We start from the raw sequence: 14,406 nt of genomic DNA, 5'->3' as shown, positions 1-14,406 counted from the left end.
CTCAAGTCACATGCACACACATGAAAAGAGTTTGAAAATGGCATCAGAATATGTGCACAGCATCTTTATTAATAAGTTTCAAGTCTCAGGTGAGCTAACAGGATCTGTGCTATTCTGGAGACTACTGAATACAAATAAGTATCTGATAAGTATCTGCATGTGGTATGGAAACCACCCTCATTTAACAGTATTCGTTTTGCTTATTTCTATCCCCCAAACAGAAAACATCCAACAAGAACAATTTTATCTATGTTTATTTAATTATAACAAAAGTAAAACAATGCATACCAAATGGAAAAAGAAATCCAAAAAAGATGATGAAAATGTTTAGGAACAGAAATGACTAATTTAGCTGAAGGAATTACCCTAGTGCCATGAAAATATATTTGTAACTTATAATTGATAATTCATGTAAATTATTAAATTTAGCAACTGAGTCCCAATTCATTACTAAAAGTTATCAAAAATAAATGTTACATAAAAACTGACAATATCCATAAGTCTTACATAAACACCAAACAAAAAATCATACAGGAAAAATATAAATAAATGTATGCTGAGATAAAATACAAATCACACTTGTCATGCCAGATATATACTCCCTATCCCTTCAAATATAATTGTGAGAATTCAGCATTTTGCACATTCCAAGAAAAAGTTATGATAATATATGTTGATGCAAATTTCAGCCACAAAAATAAACTACTTTGTATTTTAAATATTCTATGGTGAAACATCAGGGCTCCAGTTTCACTAATCAAATCTTTAAGAAGGCATACATTAAATTTGATTTTCACACCTCATATCATGGCTGAAAACTCTCAGCAAAGCATTCTAGGCTTTTTTTTTCTCACACCAACTGACCCAGAATATATTTTAATAAATGTTTATTTTCTGTGCATATTTGTTTTAAAATTATAAATTCCTGAGCACTTTTTCTTCTTCCTCCTCATCACTGTCAGTGACATTGACTTGCTGGATGCTAGAGGGAGTTGATGTTGGGGCTGTGAAGACATTCTCCAAGGCTCCAATGTCCAGCTGAGGCATGGGATTTAAGTATTCTTCCCCACTGTGGCTATGACTGTTATAGTAAGAGGTCCCATCCACGCTCTCACAACTCCGAGAATCTTCGCTGTGTGTACGTTCATCTGGGTAGTCTCTAAAAGGATAGTCTCTATTTAATGCTGAAAACATAGCCTCGTGTTTTTGGTACCTGTCTTCATAATAACCAAGGCACTCTGGCATTGAACTTGGAAAATTTCCATAGCCAAAGGGAGGCCGACTATAAGGGCACGTGCTGCAGCAGAAAGACAAAAAAGAAATTAGATCATATCTTGCCCACATGTTGCCTTGCATACAGACTAACTGAGCAAATTTAACTGCATCCTTTTTGGGGCCTGGAAAGTTCCCAAGATAGCCTTCCTCAACCACTTCATATATCCATCTGTTCTTTTACTACTATCAAGTCCCAACATAAACGAAATGGCAAAGTAAGTTTGTGATTCACCAGAACTATTATCTATTATCAGCCTCAGGCTTCTTACCCTTGACAGCTTTGATAAAGAAAAGTTGTTTAACTGGGCTTTTCTCTCATGATGCCTAATACCATGTAAGGTTTCAGAAATGCAGACATGTGTTATATTGTGCTGAAAATTGATACTTAGTAGCAGTGTAACAATTGTTCTCACCAGTATTTGAAACAAAACTTATGAGGGGTGATATATAATTGTGTTGCAATCAAGAGCTACTCATCAACTGCATATTTTATAAAACTAGAACAAGTAATCCTAAAATTTGTATGGAACCATAAAGGACCACGAATAGCTAAAGCAATCTTGGGGGACGGGGAGAAAAGGGCTGAAGCTATCACAATTCTCTAGTTTTCAAAACATATGGCACTGGCACAAAAATAGACATATAGATCAATAGAACTGAATAGAGATTTCAAAAGTAAATCTATAGTTATATGATCAATTAATTTATGACAAAAGAGGCAAGAATATACAATGGGGAAAATAGAGTCTTCAATATGGTGCTGGGAAAACTGAATGGCTACGTGTAAAAAGAATGAAACTGAGCCACCTTTGAATACAATACACAAAAATAAACCCCAAATGGATTAAAGACCTAAATGTGAGACCATAAAAATCCTAGGAGAGAACACAGGCAGAAATTTTACTGACATCTTTCCATAACAACATTTTTCTAGATAAGTCTCCTAAGGCAAGGGAAACAAAAGCAAAAATAAACTACTGGGACTACATCAGAATAAAAAGCATTTACATAGCAAAGGCAGCTATCCAGAAAACAAAAAAGTAACCTACTGAATGGGAGGAGGTATTTACAAATGCTATATCTGATAAAGGGTTAATATCCAGAATATATAAAGAACTTCTGTAACTCAACATCAAAAAACAATCTGATTAAAAAATGGGCAGAGGACCTGAACAGACATCTCTCCGAAGAAGATATACAGATGGTCAAGAGACATATGAAAAGATGCTCAACATCACTCGTCATCAAAGAAATAACAAATCAAAACCATGATGAAATATCGTCTCATACCTGATAGAATGGCTAACATCAAAAAAGACAAAAAATAACAAGTGTTGGTGAGGATTTGGAGATAAAGGAATCTCATATGCTGCTGGTAAATTGGAAAACAGTATGAAGGTTACTCAAAAAGTTAAAAATGGAAATACCATATGATCCAATAATTCCACTATGGAGCATTTATCCAAAGAAAATGAAGACATCAATTCAAAAAGATATATGCACCCCCATGTTTATTGCAGTTTTATTTACAACACGCAAGAAATGGAAGCAACCTAAGTGCCCATCAGTAGATAAATAGATAAAATAGTTGTGCTATATATACACACAATGGAGTATTATGCAGCCATAAAAAAGTATGAGATACTGGGACGCCTGGGAGGCTCAGTCAGTTAAGCATCCAACACTTGATTTTGGCTCAGGTTGTGATCTCACAGTTCATGGATTGAGCTCTGCATCCAGCACTGTGCTTGGGATTCACTTTCTCTCTCTCTCTCTGCTCCTCCCCCCATCTCATAAAATAAATAAACTTAAAAAAAAAAAAAAAAGATGAGATCTTGCCATTTGCAACAACATAAATGGACCTAGAGGGTATCATGCTAAGTGAAATAAGTCAGATTGAGAAGGACAAATACCATATGATTTCACTTATAAGTGGAATAAAGAAAATGAACAAAAAGCAGAATCAGACCTATAAATCCAGAGAACAAACTGATAATTGCCAGAGGAGAGAGGGGTGGGGTATTGAGCAAAATGAGTGAAGGAGAGTGGGAGATACGGGCTTCTAGTTAAAAAGTAAGTCACAGGAACAAAAGTCACAGGGCTAAGCAACACAGTCAATGATACTGTAACAGCAATGTACAGGAGGCAGATGGTAGCTACACTTGTGATGAACATAGCACAATATATACACTTATCAAATCACTGTGCTGTACATCTGAATGATGAATATAACATTGTGTGTCAACTACACACAAAAAAAGTTCCTGGGCAGGGGTGGGGAGCGGTGGGGCTGCACTACTGGAACAGAGGATGACAACTTAACTTTAATTGACAATAAGTAAATAGAAAACACTCACTATCAGATTTAGAATGGATATTAAACTGTGGTTTTAAAGGTCATTTCCAAATAAAAATCTTGCAACATGAACAATTGAAAAGATTATTTTGCTGTTTTACAAACTGCTTTTTTAAGGCAAATCTAAAAATTCTGCCACTGAAACCCAATTTTCTTTAGGTATTATAAAGGCACAGAACAGGAATCATAGGGAGGAATATACAAAAGTCCAAGCAAGAGTACCCTGGGCTCATGGACTCCATCTAGTGACAGATTACATAAACATAATAACCACACTCATTGGCAAAACCAATGACAAGTTAGGGGTTTGATTTCATGCTCTCATTTATTTTTTTTTAAAAAAAGGTCAACTTTGGTTTCTTCCATTAAAAAATAAAACTACAATCAACATATTAGACTATCATTTCAAACTCTGAAAATATGTGGTATTTTCAATGGTTTGATATCTCACCCCCAAATCTCCAAGTGCTACAAACCTTGCCCATGTTAACCATCACAAGTATGAGGCTAAGTTTCCAAAATGTTTCAGGTTTCCTTTCCTATTGCCACATCTTCATTCAAGCATTTTCAATATAATACATATGTCCTGAACATGTTATATTTTTAGCAAGTATGATTTTGCTCCTGTAGCTCTTCCACCTGCACGTCTCCCCATCCACTGAATTACACAGATACTTCCCCTTCCGCAAAGCCTTCACTTCGGCAGGAAACAATCACCCACTTTTTTTTTTTTTCAGGACTCAATGTAGGCAAGATATTATGCAAGCCTTAGTGGAGAACTTAATTTAAAAATGATCTAGGGCACCTGGGTAGCTCAGTGAAGCATCTGACTCGGATTCAGCTCAGGTCATGATCTCATGGTTCATCTCTCTCCCTCTTACTCTGCCCCTCCCCTGCTCACATGCATATGCTCTCTCCCATGCGCTTTCTCTCATGTGCATGCTCTTTTTCTCTCTCTCAAATAAATAAACATTTAAAAATAAATAAAAAATAAAAATGATCTAGAATCTAGGTATATACTAGACATGTCCTCAAGTCTGTAAGGCAAACTGCAAATACCAGATGGCTATACTGGTGTGGTAAAAACACATTACATCCACAAAATAGGTTAGTTAATGCAAGAGTAATCCTAGAAGGTTGCATGGATGAAAATGAATAACTTTAGGAGCACTGAAGTGTAATGGGAAAAGCATCAATTAGAATTATCAGAATGATAATATTAGCCAACATGCAATAAGCATTTACCACATTTTCTAGGCATCTGCTAAGGTTTATGTGTTATCTCAGTTACTCGTTAGAATAACCGTATGAGACATATCCTCTATCTCCACTCTACAGATGAGGAAACAGAACCTGGAAGAGACTGAGTAATGTGCTCAAAGTCAGTAACTAGTAAGTAGTGAAACAGAATCAGGCAAGATAACTCTAGAACTTGGTCTCCTAACTATCATGCTACACTACCTAGGTACTAGTTCTAGTTGTGCCACTTATAAACCTGGTAACCTTAAAGAAACCTAAATTTTTCTGAGTATTGGGCTCCTTATATTTAAAAGATAATATTATCTGTTCTGCCAACTTAAAAGGTCTGTCATGAGGAACTTGTGAGAGGAGATCTATATGAGTACTTTAGAAACTAGAAACACTTTTAATGTATTATTATTTACTCTTAAAATAAGTTGTTACTTGTAGCAATGCATTCATAAATATACACATACATATATGTTTTGCTTTTATTTTCAAAAAGAAAGAATGCAAAGATAGAGCAAAATCTAATTGAAATGGTGGTATGGAGGGGCATCTAGGTGGCTCAGTTGGTTAAGCACCTGACTTTAGCTCAGGTCATGATCTCACTGTAGGTTCAAGTCCCATGTCAGGCTCTGTGTTGACAGCTTGGAGCCTGGATCCTGCTTCAGATTCTGTCTCCCTCTCTCTCTGCCCCTCCCCCACTCTGTCTCTGTCTCTGTCTCCATCTCTGTCTCTCTCTCAAAAATAAATAAACATTAAAACATTTTTTTAAATAAAAGAAATGGTGGCATGTAGGAGGCAAGATGGGAGAGGGGAAGAGACAGGCAGAGAAGCCAGACTTTTCAGAATGTATTTTGTATTATGGTTTTGGCTTTGAAACCACATAACAACTTTCTATAATTTTATAACAAATGTGATATTTTAAAAAGTAATGCCCTATCGCTTCTCGGCCTTTTGGCTAAGATCAAGTGTAAAAGGTAATGCCCTAAAAATTAAAAGCAAATGAATATAAATTAACCCAAGTTTATATCAAGTTGTAGTTGCTTTAACTACACAGAGAAAAATTATTTCAAGATAATTTAAATCTGATATTTTTATTATATCTTCCTGGTAATATATACCCTAAAGAGAAAAGAATGACAAATATTAAACTGCATTTGGTAATTTTATTGTTTGTGATACTGCTGCTTTGAAACTCTTTATGGAAATGTTTTGAAGCTATTCTCTCTCCTCCCAACTCCCACAAACATATTAGAAAAAAAATATGTTTAGTAGAACAAAGCAAATATACTATTATCACCAGGAAACAAGATTTTTAGGGAGAAAAGATGTTAGTACATAAAATCAAAGAACTTCACTTAAAATTACAATATTTAATTTATTTTAGAAATATCAATATATATTCATGCATTATTTCTCATATAAAAATACATATTTTCGCATATTTTCCACTGAATAGCCCTAAACACTTTGTTAGTTCAGTAGCAGTAAGCATCCCTATTGCCCAAATTGTGATTTCAGGAGGAGAAACTTGGATTTCTGAGTACAATGGCTGACTCCAGGTCTGGTATGTACAAAGTGTACAAGAAAAACCTAGGGCATACTGTGCCAGAGAACAAAAAAGCTATCAAAGATTAAGGACACAGAACCCAACGTATAGCCAACTGGACAAATAAAAGGATAATTTGAGCATCAAAAGATATAATAATGACTGCAATGTATCAAAAGATACCAAATATATAAAAATCTACTTGTTCATGATGGTATTCCTAAAACAAAACAAGACTCAGTAATATGGGGTTGGGGGGAGGGGAAAATCAAGAATTTATCCTGCCCTTCCTGTATTTCAGAGTAACCAAGTAGTTGCTGATGGCACGTTTTTCTTCAAAAAAGGATTCTAGTTAATGGATGAAGAAATACTGACTCAGAAAATCACCATTTTGCAGTCCCATGGGTCTAGGCAATAATCACCATAGCTACTAAAATCATTGCAATGGTAATTCTCAACTTTAGCTGACCATTAAAATCACCTGGAGAAACTATTTTTTTTTTTTTAGAAAGATGTGGGGGAGGGGGGGGGGGGAGGGAGGGGCAGAGAGAGAGGAGGACCGAAGATTTGAAGCAGGCTCTGTGCTGACAGCAGAGAGCCCAATGCAGGACTCAAACTCATGAACCTGTGAGATCATGACCTGAGCCCTAAGTTGGACGCTTAACCAACTGAGCCAGCCAGGTGCCCCAACCTGGAGAAACTTTTAAAGAATATTGCTGCCCAAGTCCTACCCCAACAAAGATTCTAACTTATTTGGTCTGAACTCTTCAAGTGATGCTACTGTACAGCCAAGAATTGAGAAGTACTATTAAGGTGATAATATCTGAACCCACAGAACATTCTTAATATCACTACTAGAGAAAAACAGACTTTGTGTACCTTATTATGCTATACAGTACAAAGTACACAGCACCACCTATGAGGTATCTTTGTCAGAGACAGAGAGAGAGAGAGAGAGAAGAAAAATAAAGGGGGAGGAGAAGTAAAAGAAAAAATATTTGAACCTGAATTTAATCAAGTTGCAAGATCTATCATTTTATAGAAAAAAAATGGGTGAAAGGGAAACATATAATCAATATCCAAGGATGTAAAATGCAAAATCTAGGATGAGTATAAATACATGGCATTAAAAAATAAGAGGTTATTTGTAGCAACATGGATAGAACTGGAAGGTGTTATGCTGAGAGAAATAAGTCAGACAGAGAAGGACAGATACCATATGTTTGCACATACAGGTGGATAAGAAGGAAGCTAACGAAGGACCATGAGGGAGGAGAAGGGGAAAAATAGTTGGGGAGAGGGAGGGAGGCAAACCATGAGAGACTCTTGAATGCTGAGAACAAACTGAGGGCTGATGGGGGTGGGGGGGACGGGAAGGGGGGTGATGGGCATGGAGAAGGGCACTTGTTGGGATGAGCACTGGGTGTTATATGTAAACCAACTAGACAATAAACTAGTAAAAAAAAAAAAAGAATTTACATCCCCCGCCAAATAAGAGGTTAGAGTACGATTTTAGCAAAGAAGAGGCTTAAGAAACATAATCATAGCCAATGTGTACATCTTCCTTGGATCCAACTGTGAATGGAGGAAAATTCAACAGGTCAGTTGTTGGATAATAAGGAATTATTAATGCTTCAGGTATAAAAATGGTTCATCATTTTTTTTCAAGTCCTTAACCAGTAAATATACATACTGATGTATTTGCAGATAAAATTATATGACATCTGTAATTCACTTGAAAATAATTAAAGCACTTCCCCCCAAAAGGTAGAAGAAATAAACAACTAATGAATAGCTAAAACTGTTGATAATTGTTGAGTGATGGATACATGGAGATTCATTATGCTATTCTGCTTTGCATATAAAAATTTCTGTAACAAGATGGTAACTAAGGCAAAAATATAATGCTATTCATTGCTTCTTTCTCTCATCCATATGCATTTAAGATTCCTCCATGTGTTTTCATGGCTTGATAGTTCATTTCTTTTTAACACTGAATAATATTCCACTATTTATATATATCACAGTTTATCTACTTGCCTACTGAAGGACATCTTGTTTGTTTCTGTTTTGGCAATTATGAATAAAATGGGTATAAACATCTGTGTGCAGGTTTTTGTGTGAACACACGTTTTCAATATTCTTGGTAAAGACCAAGGAGTGTGATTGCTGGATCACATGGTAAGAGTATTTTTGGTTTTATAAGGAATTGCCAAACTGTCTTCCAAAGTGATTATACATTATGCATTCCCATTAGCAATTAATTAAATTGTCCGTTGTTCTACATCCTCACCAGTATTTGGTGTTGTCAGTATTATGGAATTGGTCAATTTGGATAGGTTTATAGTGGTGTCTCATTTAAATTTGTAATTGCCAGCAATCAAAACAATGAAATACAGCAATCAAAAACAATGAAAACTTGCCATCTGCAACAACATGGATGGAATTAGAGTGTATTATGCTAAGTGGAAATAAGTCAACCAGAGAAAGACAAATATCATATGCTTTCACTCATATGTGGAATTTAAGAAACAAAACAGATGAACATACAGAAAGGGAAGGAAAAATAAGATAAAAACAGAGACGGAGGCAAACCGTAAGAGACTCTTAAATACAGAGACTAAAATGAGGGTTGCTGGTGGGGTGCCTGGTGGGGGGAGGGGCTAAATGGAAAATGGGCATTCAGGAGGACACTTGTTGGGATGAGCACTGGGTGTAATATATAAGTGATGAACCATGAAATTCTATTCCTGAAATCAATATTATAAAATATGTTAACTAACTTGGATTTAAATAAAAATAAAAAAAGTTAAAAGGAGGAAGGACCAAAACTTTCAAATAAAACATAATGAGGTTGATCCTAAAAAAATAAATAAATATAAACTTGTAATTCCCTAAATATATATAATGTGAAACATCTTTTCATGTGCTTAACTGCTGCCTATATATGTTCTTTTGTGAGGCATCTGTTCACAGGTCTTCTGTCCATTTTTAATGAGGTTATTTTCTTTTTGTTGAGTTTTAAGAATTCAATGTTCTATATATTTTGTATACCAGTCTTTTATCAGATATATCTTTTGCAAGTATTTTCTCCTGGTCAGTGACTTGTCTTTTCATTCTTTTGATACCACATTGTTTGATACAGTAGCTTTGTAACAAGTTTGAAGTCAGTCCTCTAACTTTGTTCTCCTTTCTCAAGACTGTCTTAAAACTATTCTGGGTCACTTACAATTTCTTACAAATTTTAGGATCAGCTTTTCTATTTCTGAAAAAAAAAAAAAAAGGCCATTGGGATTTTGAGAGGAACTGTATTGATTCTATAAATCACTTTGGGAAATACTGTCATCTTAACAATAGTAAGTCTTCCAATGCATGTACATAAATACCTTTGCATTCATTTAGATCTTTAATTAAATAATAATGATTTGTAGGATGTAGTCTGACCACATTCTCGGTCAGACTTATTCCTACATATTTTATTTTTTGGTGCTATTGTAAATGCAATTCTTTTTTTAATTTCCTTTTCGGATTGCTCATAACTAGTGTACAGAAACTTTAGGCTATTTTTGTATATTGATCTTAATTCAACTTTGCTGAATTATTCACTGGTTCCAACAAATTTTTGCGGATTCTTTGCAATATTCTAAGTATAGGATTTTCCATTTATACAATAATGTGCAAATAGAGGTAATTTTATTTCTCTTATTTTGGATGTCTTTTTTTTTTTTTTTCTCTCGCTTAATTTCTCTGATTAGAGCTTCTAGTACAATGTTGAATAGCAATTGTGAAAGCAGATATCCTTTTCTGGTTCCCCATCTTAGGGGAAAAGTTTTTGGTTCTTCATCAATGAAGATAATATTAACTGTGTGTTTTGATCAATGCCCAAGCGTTGTTTAGGTGCCTGGGTGGCTCAGTTGGTGTCCATCTTCAGCCAGGTCATGGTCTCATGGTTCATGAGCTCAGATCCCTGCGTCAGGCTCTGTGCTGACAGCTCAGAGCCTGGAGCCTGCTTCAGATTCTGTCTCCCTCTCTCTCCCCCTCCCCCACTCATGCTCTGTCTGTTTCTCTCTCTCTCTCAAAACATGAATAAACATTTAAAAAAAATTTTAAGTGCCCTTTTTTCACACTGAGGAAGTTCCATTCCTAGTTTGTCCATAAGTTTTGAAATCAGGAATTGCTTTTTATAATAAAAAGGTGTTGGATTTTATCAAATGTTTTTCCTGCATTAATTGAGGTGGTTTTGTTCCTTTATTCTATTTATGAAATGTATTACACTGATTAATTTTCAGATGTTGAACCATACTTATATTCCTGGGGTAAATCCCACTTGGTCTTGATATATAATCTTTTTCATATGCTGCTGGATTCTGTTTGCTAGTATTTTATTGAATATATTTTACATCTATATGCTTAAGATATATTGGACCGTAATTTTCTTTCCCATGACATCTTTGTCTGGCTTTGGTAGCAGGGTAATGCTGGCTCTAGAAGTGTTCCCTCATATTTTTTTGAAGAGTTTGAGGATTGGTGTTAATTCCTCTTTAAACATTTGGTAGAATTCACCAATGAAATTAGCCCAGGGCTTTTCTTTGCTGGGAGGTTTTGAATATGATTCAATCTCTTAATATAGGTCTGTTCAGATTTACTATTTCTTCTTGAGTCAGTTTTGATAATTCATGTATTTGTCCATTTTATCTAGGTTATCTGACTGGTAGGAATAGAATTATTCACTGTATTCTCGTATAGTCATTTTTATTTCTGCAAAGTTGGTAGCAATGTACCCAATTTCACATCTGATTTTAGTAATTTATGTCTTCTCTCTTTTTGCTTAGTCGGTCTAGCTAAAATTTCAGCAATTTTATTGATCTTTTCAAAAAGCTTTTATTAATTTCTTTTCTCTTTTTATTAATTTCATTGAGCTCTTTGTTTTTCTATTCTTTACTTACCTCTAATCTTTATTATTTCTTTCCTTCTGTAAGCTTAGGTTTTGTTTGCTCTTCTTTTTCTAGTTCCTTAAGGTATAAAGTTTTGCTGTTGACTTGAGATCCTACTTTTTAAATGTAGGTCATTGCAGCTATAATTTCTGTCAGTACTGCTTTCACTAAGTTTTGAGATGCTGTGTTTTCATTTTCACTCATCTCAAAGTATTTTATCTCAAAGTAATTTCCCTTGTGATGTCTTATTTGACCCATTGGCTGTTTAGAGTTCAATTTCCATATATTTAAAATTTTTCTGGTTTTCTTTCTGTTATTACCAGTTTCATTCTATGATTGCTGGAGAAGAAACTTTGTAAAATATTAAAACTTTAAAAAAATTTTTGAGACTTGCTTTGTGATCCAACATGTGGTTTATCCTACATAATGTATCATGTGCAATTGTGAAGCATCTATATTCTGTTGTTGGCTGAAGCATTATATATGCCTATTATATCTAGTTGATTTATAGTATTGTTCTATTTCCTTGTAATCTTCTTTCATTTTGGAAGAATTATCTTTTTTTAAAGTTTATATTCTTTTTGTTTTTGAGTGAGAGTGAGTTAGCTGGTGGGGGAGGGGCAGAGAGAGGGAGAAAGAGGATCCGCAGCAGGCTCTGTGCTGACAGAGAGGCTGATGCAGGGCTTGAATTCATGAACCATGAGATCATGACCTGAGTCAAAGTCAAATGCTTAACAGACTGTGTCATCAAGGCGTCCCAGAGGAATGATCTTCTGTTCATTATTTCAAGTATACACAGCTAACATCATACTCAATGGTGAAAAGCTGAAAGGTTTTCTCTAAGATCAAGAATAAGAGAAGGATGCCCATAGTTGCCATTTTTATTCAACATAGTATTATTGGAAGTTCAAGCTGGAAAAGACATCCAGGCAAGAAAAAGAAAAGGCATCCAAACTGGAAAGGAAGAGGGGTGTCTGGGTGGCTCAGTTGGTTAAGCATCCGACTTCAGCTCAGGTCATGATCTCACAGTCTGTGGGTTCGAGCCCCACGTCAGGCTCTATGCTGACAGCTCAGAGGCTGGAGCCTGCTTCAGATTCTGTGTCTCCCTCTCTCTGCCCCTCCCCCGCTTGCTCTCTGTCTCTCAAAATAAAGACATAGAAAAAAATTTAAAAAAAAAGAAACAAACTGGAAAGGAAGAAGTACAACTGCCTCTGTTTGCAGTGACATGATATTATACATAGAAAACCCTAACAATTCCAACAAAAAAATGTTAGAACTAATCAACAAATTAGGTAAAGTTCTATGATACAAAATCTATACACAAAAATCATTTGCATTTCTATATACTAAAAATAAACTATTATAAAAAGGAATTAAGAAGACATCTCTTTTATAACTGCTTCAAAAAGAATAAAATGCCTAAAGATAAATTGAATAAAAAAGATAGTAGACTTGTACACTGAAAAATATAAGACATTGGTGAAAGAAATTGTAGAAAACACAAATGGAAAGATATTCTGCGCTCATGAATCAAAAGAAATAATATTGTTAAAATGTCTATACTGCCCAAAGCAATCTACAGATTCAATGCAATCCCTATCAAAATTCCAATGGCATTTTTTACAGAAATAGAACAATCTTAAAATTTGTACGGAACCAGAAAAGACCCCAAACGGTCAAAGCAATCTTGAGAAAGAACAAAGCTAGAGACATTACACTCCCTGATTTCAAACTATATTATAAGCTATAATAATCAAAACAATATAGCATTACATAAAAGCAGACACACAGATCAATGGAAAAGAAAATAGAGACCAGAAGTAAACCCACACATATATGGTCAGTTAATTTACAGAAGAGTCAAGAATATATGATGCAGAAAGGATACTTTCTTCAATAACTGGTGTTAAGAAAACTGAACAGCCACATGGAAAGAATGAAACCCCGATCTTAAAATTAAAAAAAAATTTTTTTTAATTTATTTCTGAGAGAGAGAGAGACAGACAGAATGTGAGCAGGGGAGGGTCAGAGAGAGAGGGAGATACAGAATCTGAAACAGGGTCAAGGCTCTGAGCTGGCTGTCAGCACAGAGCCTGATGTGGGGCTCGAACCCATGAACCGCGAGATCATGACCTGACCTGAAGTCAGACACTTAACCTACTGAGCCACCCAGGTGTCCCTGAAACCCCTCTCTTAAACCATAGGTACAAATCAATCCAAAATAAATTAAAGACTTGAACATAAGACCCCAGATCATAAAATTCTAGAAGAACACATAGGCAGTTAGCTCCTTGACATCAGTCTTACTGATGATTTTTTGGGTCTTACACCAAAAACAAAGGCAATAAAAGCAAAAATAAACAAGCGGGACCACATCAAAATAAAAAGCTTCTTCACAACAGAGGAAACCATCAACAAAATGTAACAGTAATCTACCAAATGGGAGAAAATATATGCAACTCATATATAGGATAAGAAATTAATATCCAAAATATATAACAAACTCATACAACTCAATAGTAACAATAACAATCAAATTAAAAAATGGGCACAAGGGGTGCCTGGGTGGCTTAGTTGGTTAAGTGTCCAACTCTTGATTTTGGCTCAGGTCATCATTGCATGGTTCATGAGACTAAGTCCTGCTGTCAGTGTGGAGCCTACTTAGGATTCTCTCTCTCCTCTTTCTCTATCCCTCCTCCTGCTTTCTCTCTCTCCCTCTCTCTCTCTCTCAATAAATAAATAAATAAACCTAAAAAAGGGGGAAAAATAGGCATAGGATCTGAATAGACATTTTTTCCCAAGAAGACATACAGATGGCCAAGAGGTACAGGATAAGGTGCTCAGCATCACTAATTATCAGGGAAACGCACATAAAAACCACAATGAGACATCACCTCACACCTGTTAAAATGGTTTTATCAAAAGACAAGAAATAACAAGGGTTGGTATGGATGTGGGGAAAAGGGAGTCCTTCTTATGTATAGTTGGTGGGAAAGTAAACTGTTGTAGCCACTGTGAGAAATAGTATGAACATTTCTCAAAAAAAT

At 35.3% G+C, this 14,406-nt stretch overlaps 1 protein-coding gene across 1 annotated transcript in view; it reads right to left on the bottom strand.

Moving 5' to 3' along the window:
- Positions 1-391: 391 nt before the first annotated feature.
- SOX30 (SRY-box transcription factor 30) overlaps positions 392-14,406 on the bottom strand; it is a 30,560-nt gene continuing 16,545 nt past the window's right edge. Inside the window, exon 5 of the mRNA XM_039249457.1 lies at positions 392-1,297. Coding sequence (XP_039105388.1) covers positions 916-1,297 — 382 coding nt within the window. The 3' untranslated portion in view covers positions 392-915. The remainder of the gene's footprint in view (positions 1,298-14,406) is intronic.

Source organism: Hyaena hyaena, unplaced genomic scaffold, assembly GCF_003009895.1.
Source record: "Hyaena hyaena isolate Hyena2069 unplaced genomic scaffold, ASM300989v1 scaffold_336, whole genome shotgun sequence".
Taxonomy (NCBI): Eukaryota; Metazoa; Chordata; class Mammalia; order Carnivora; family Hyaenidae; genus Hyaena; species Hyaena hyaena.
Note: the sequence above shows the minus strand (reverse complement) of the source record. Positions and strands in the feature narration are given on the sequence as shown.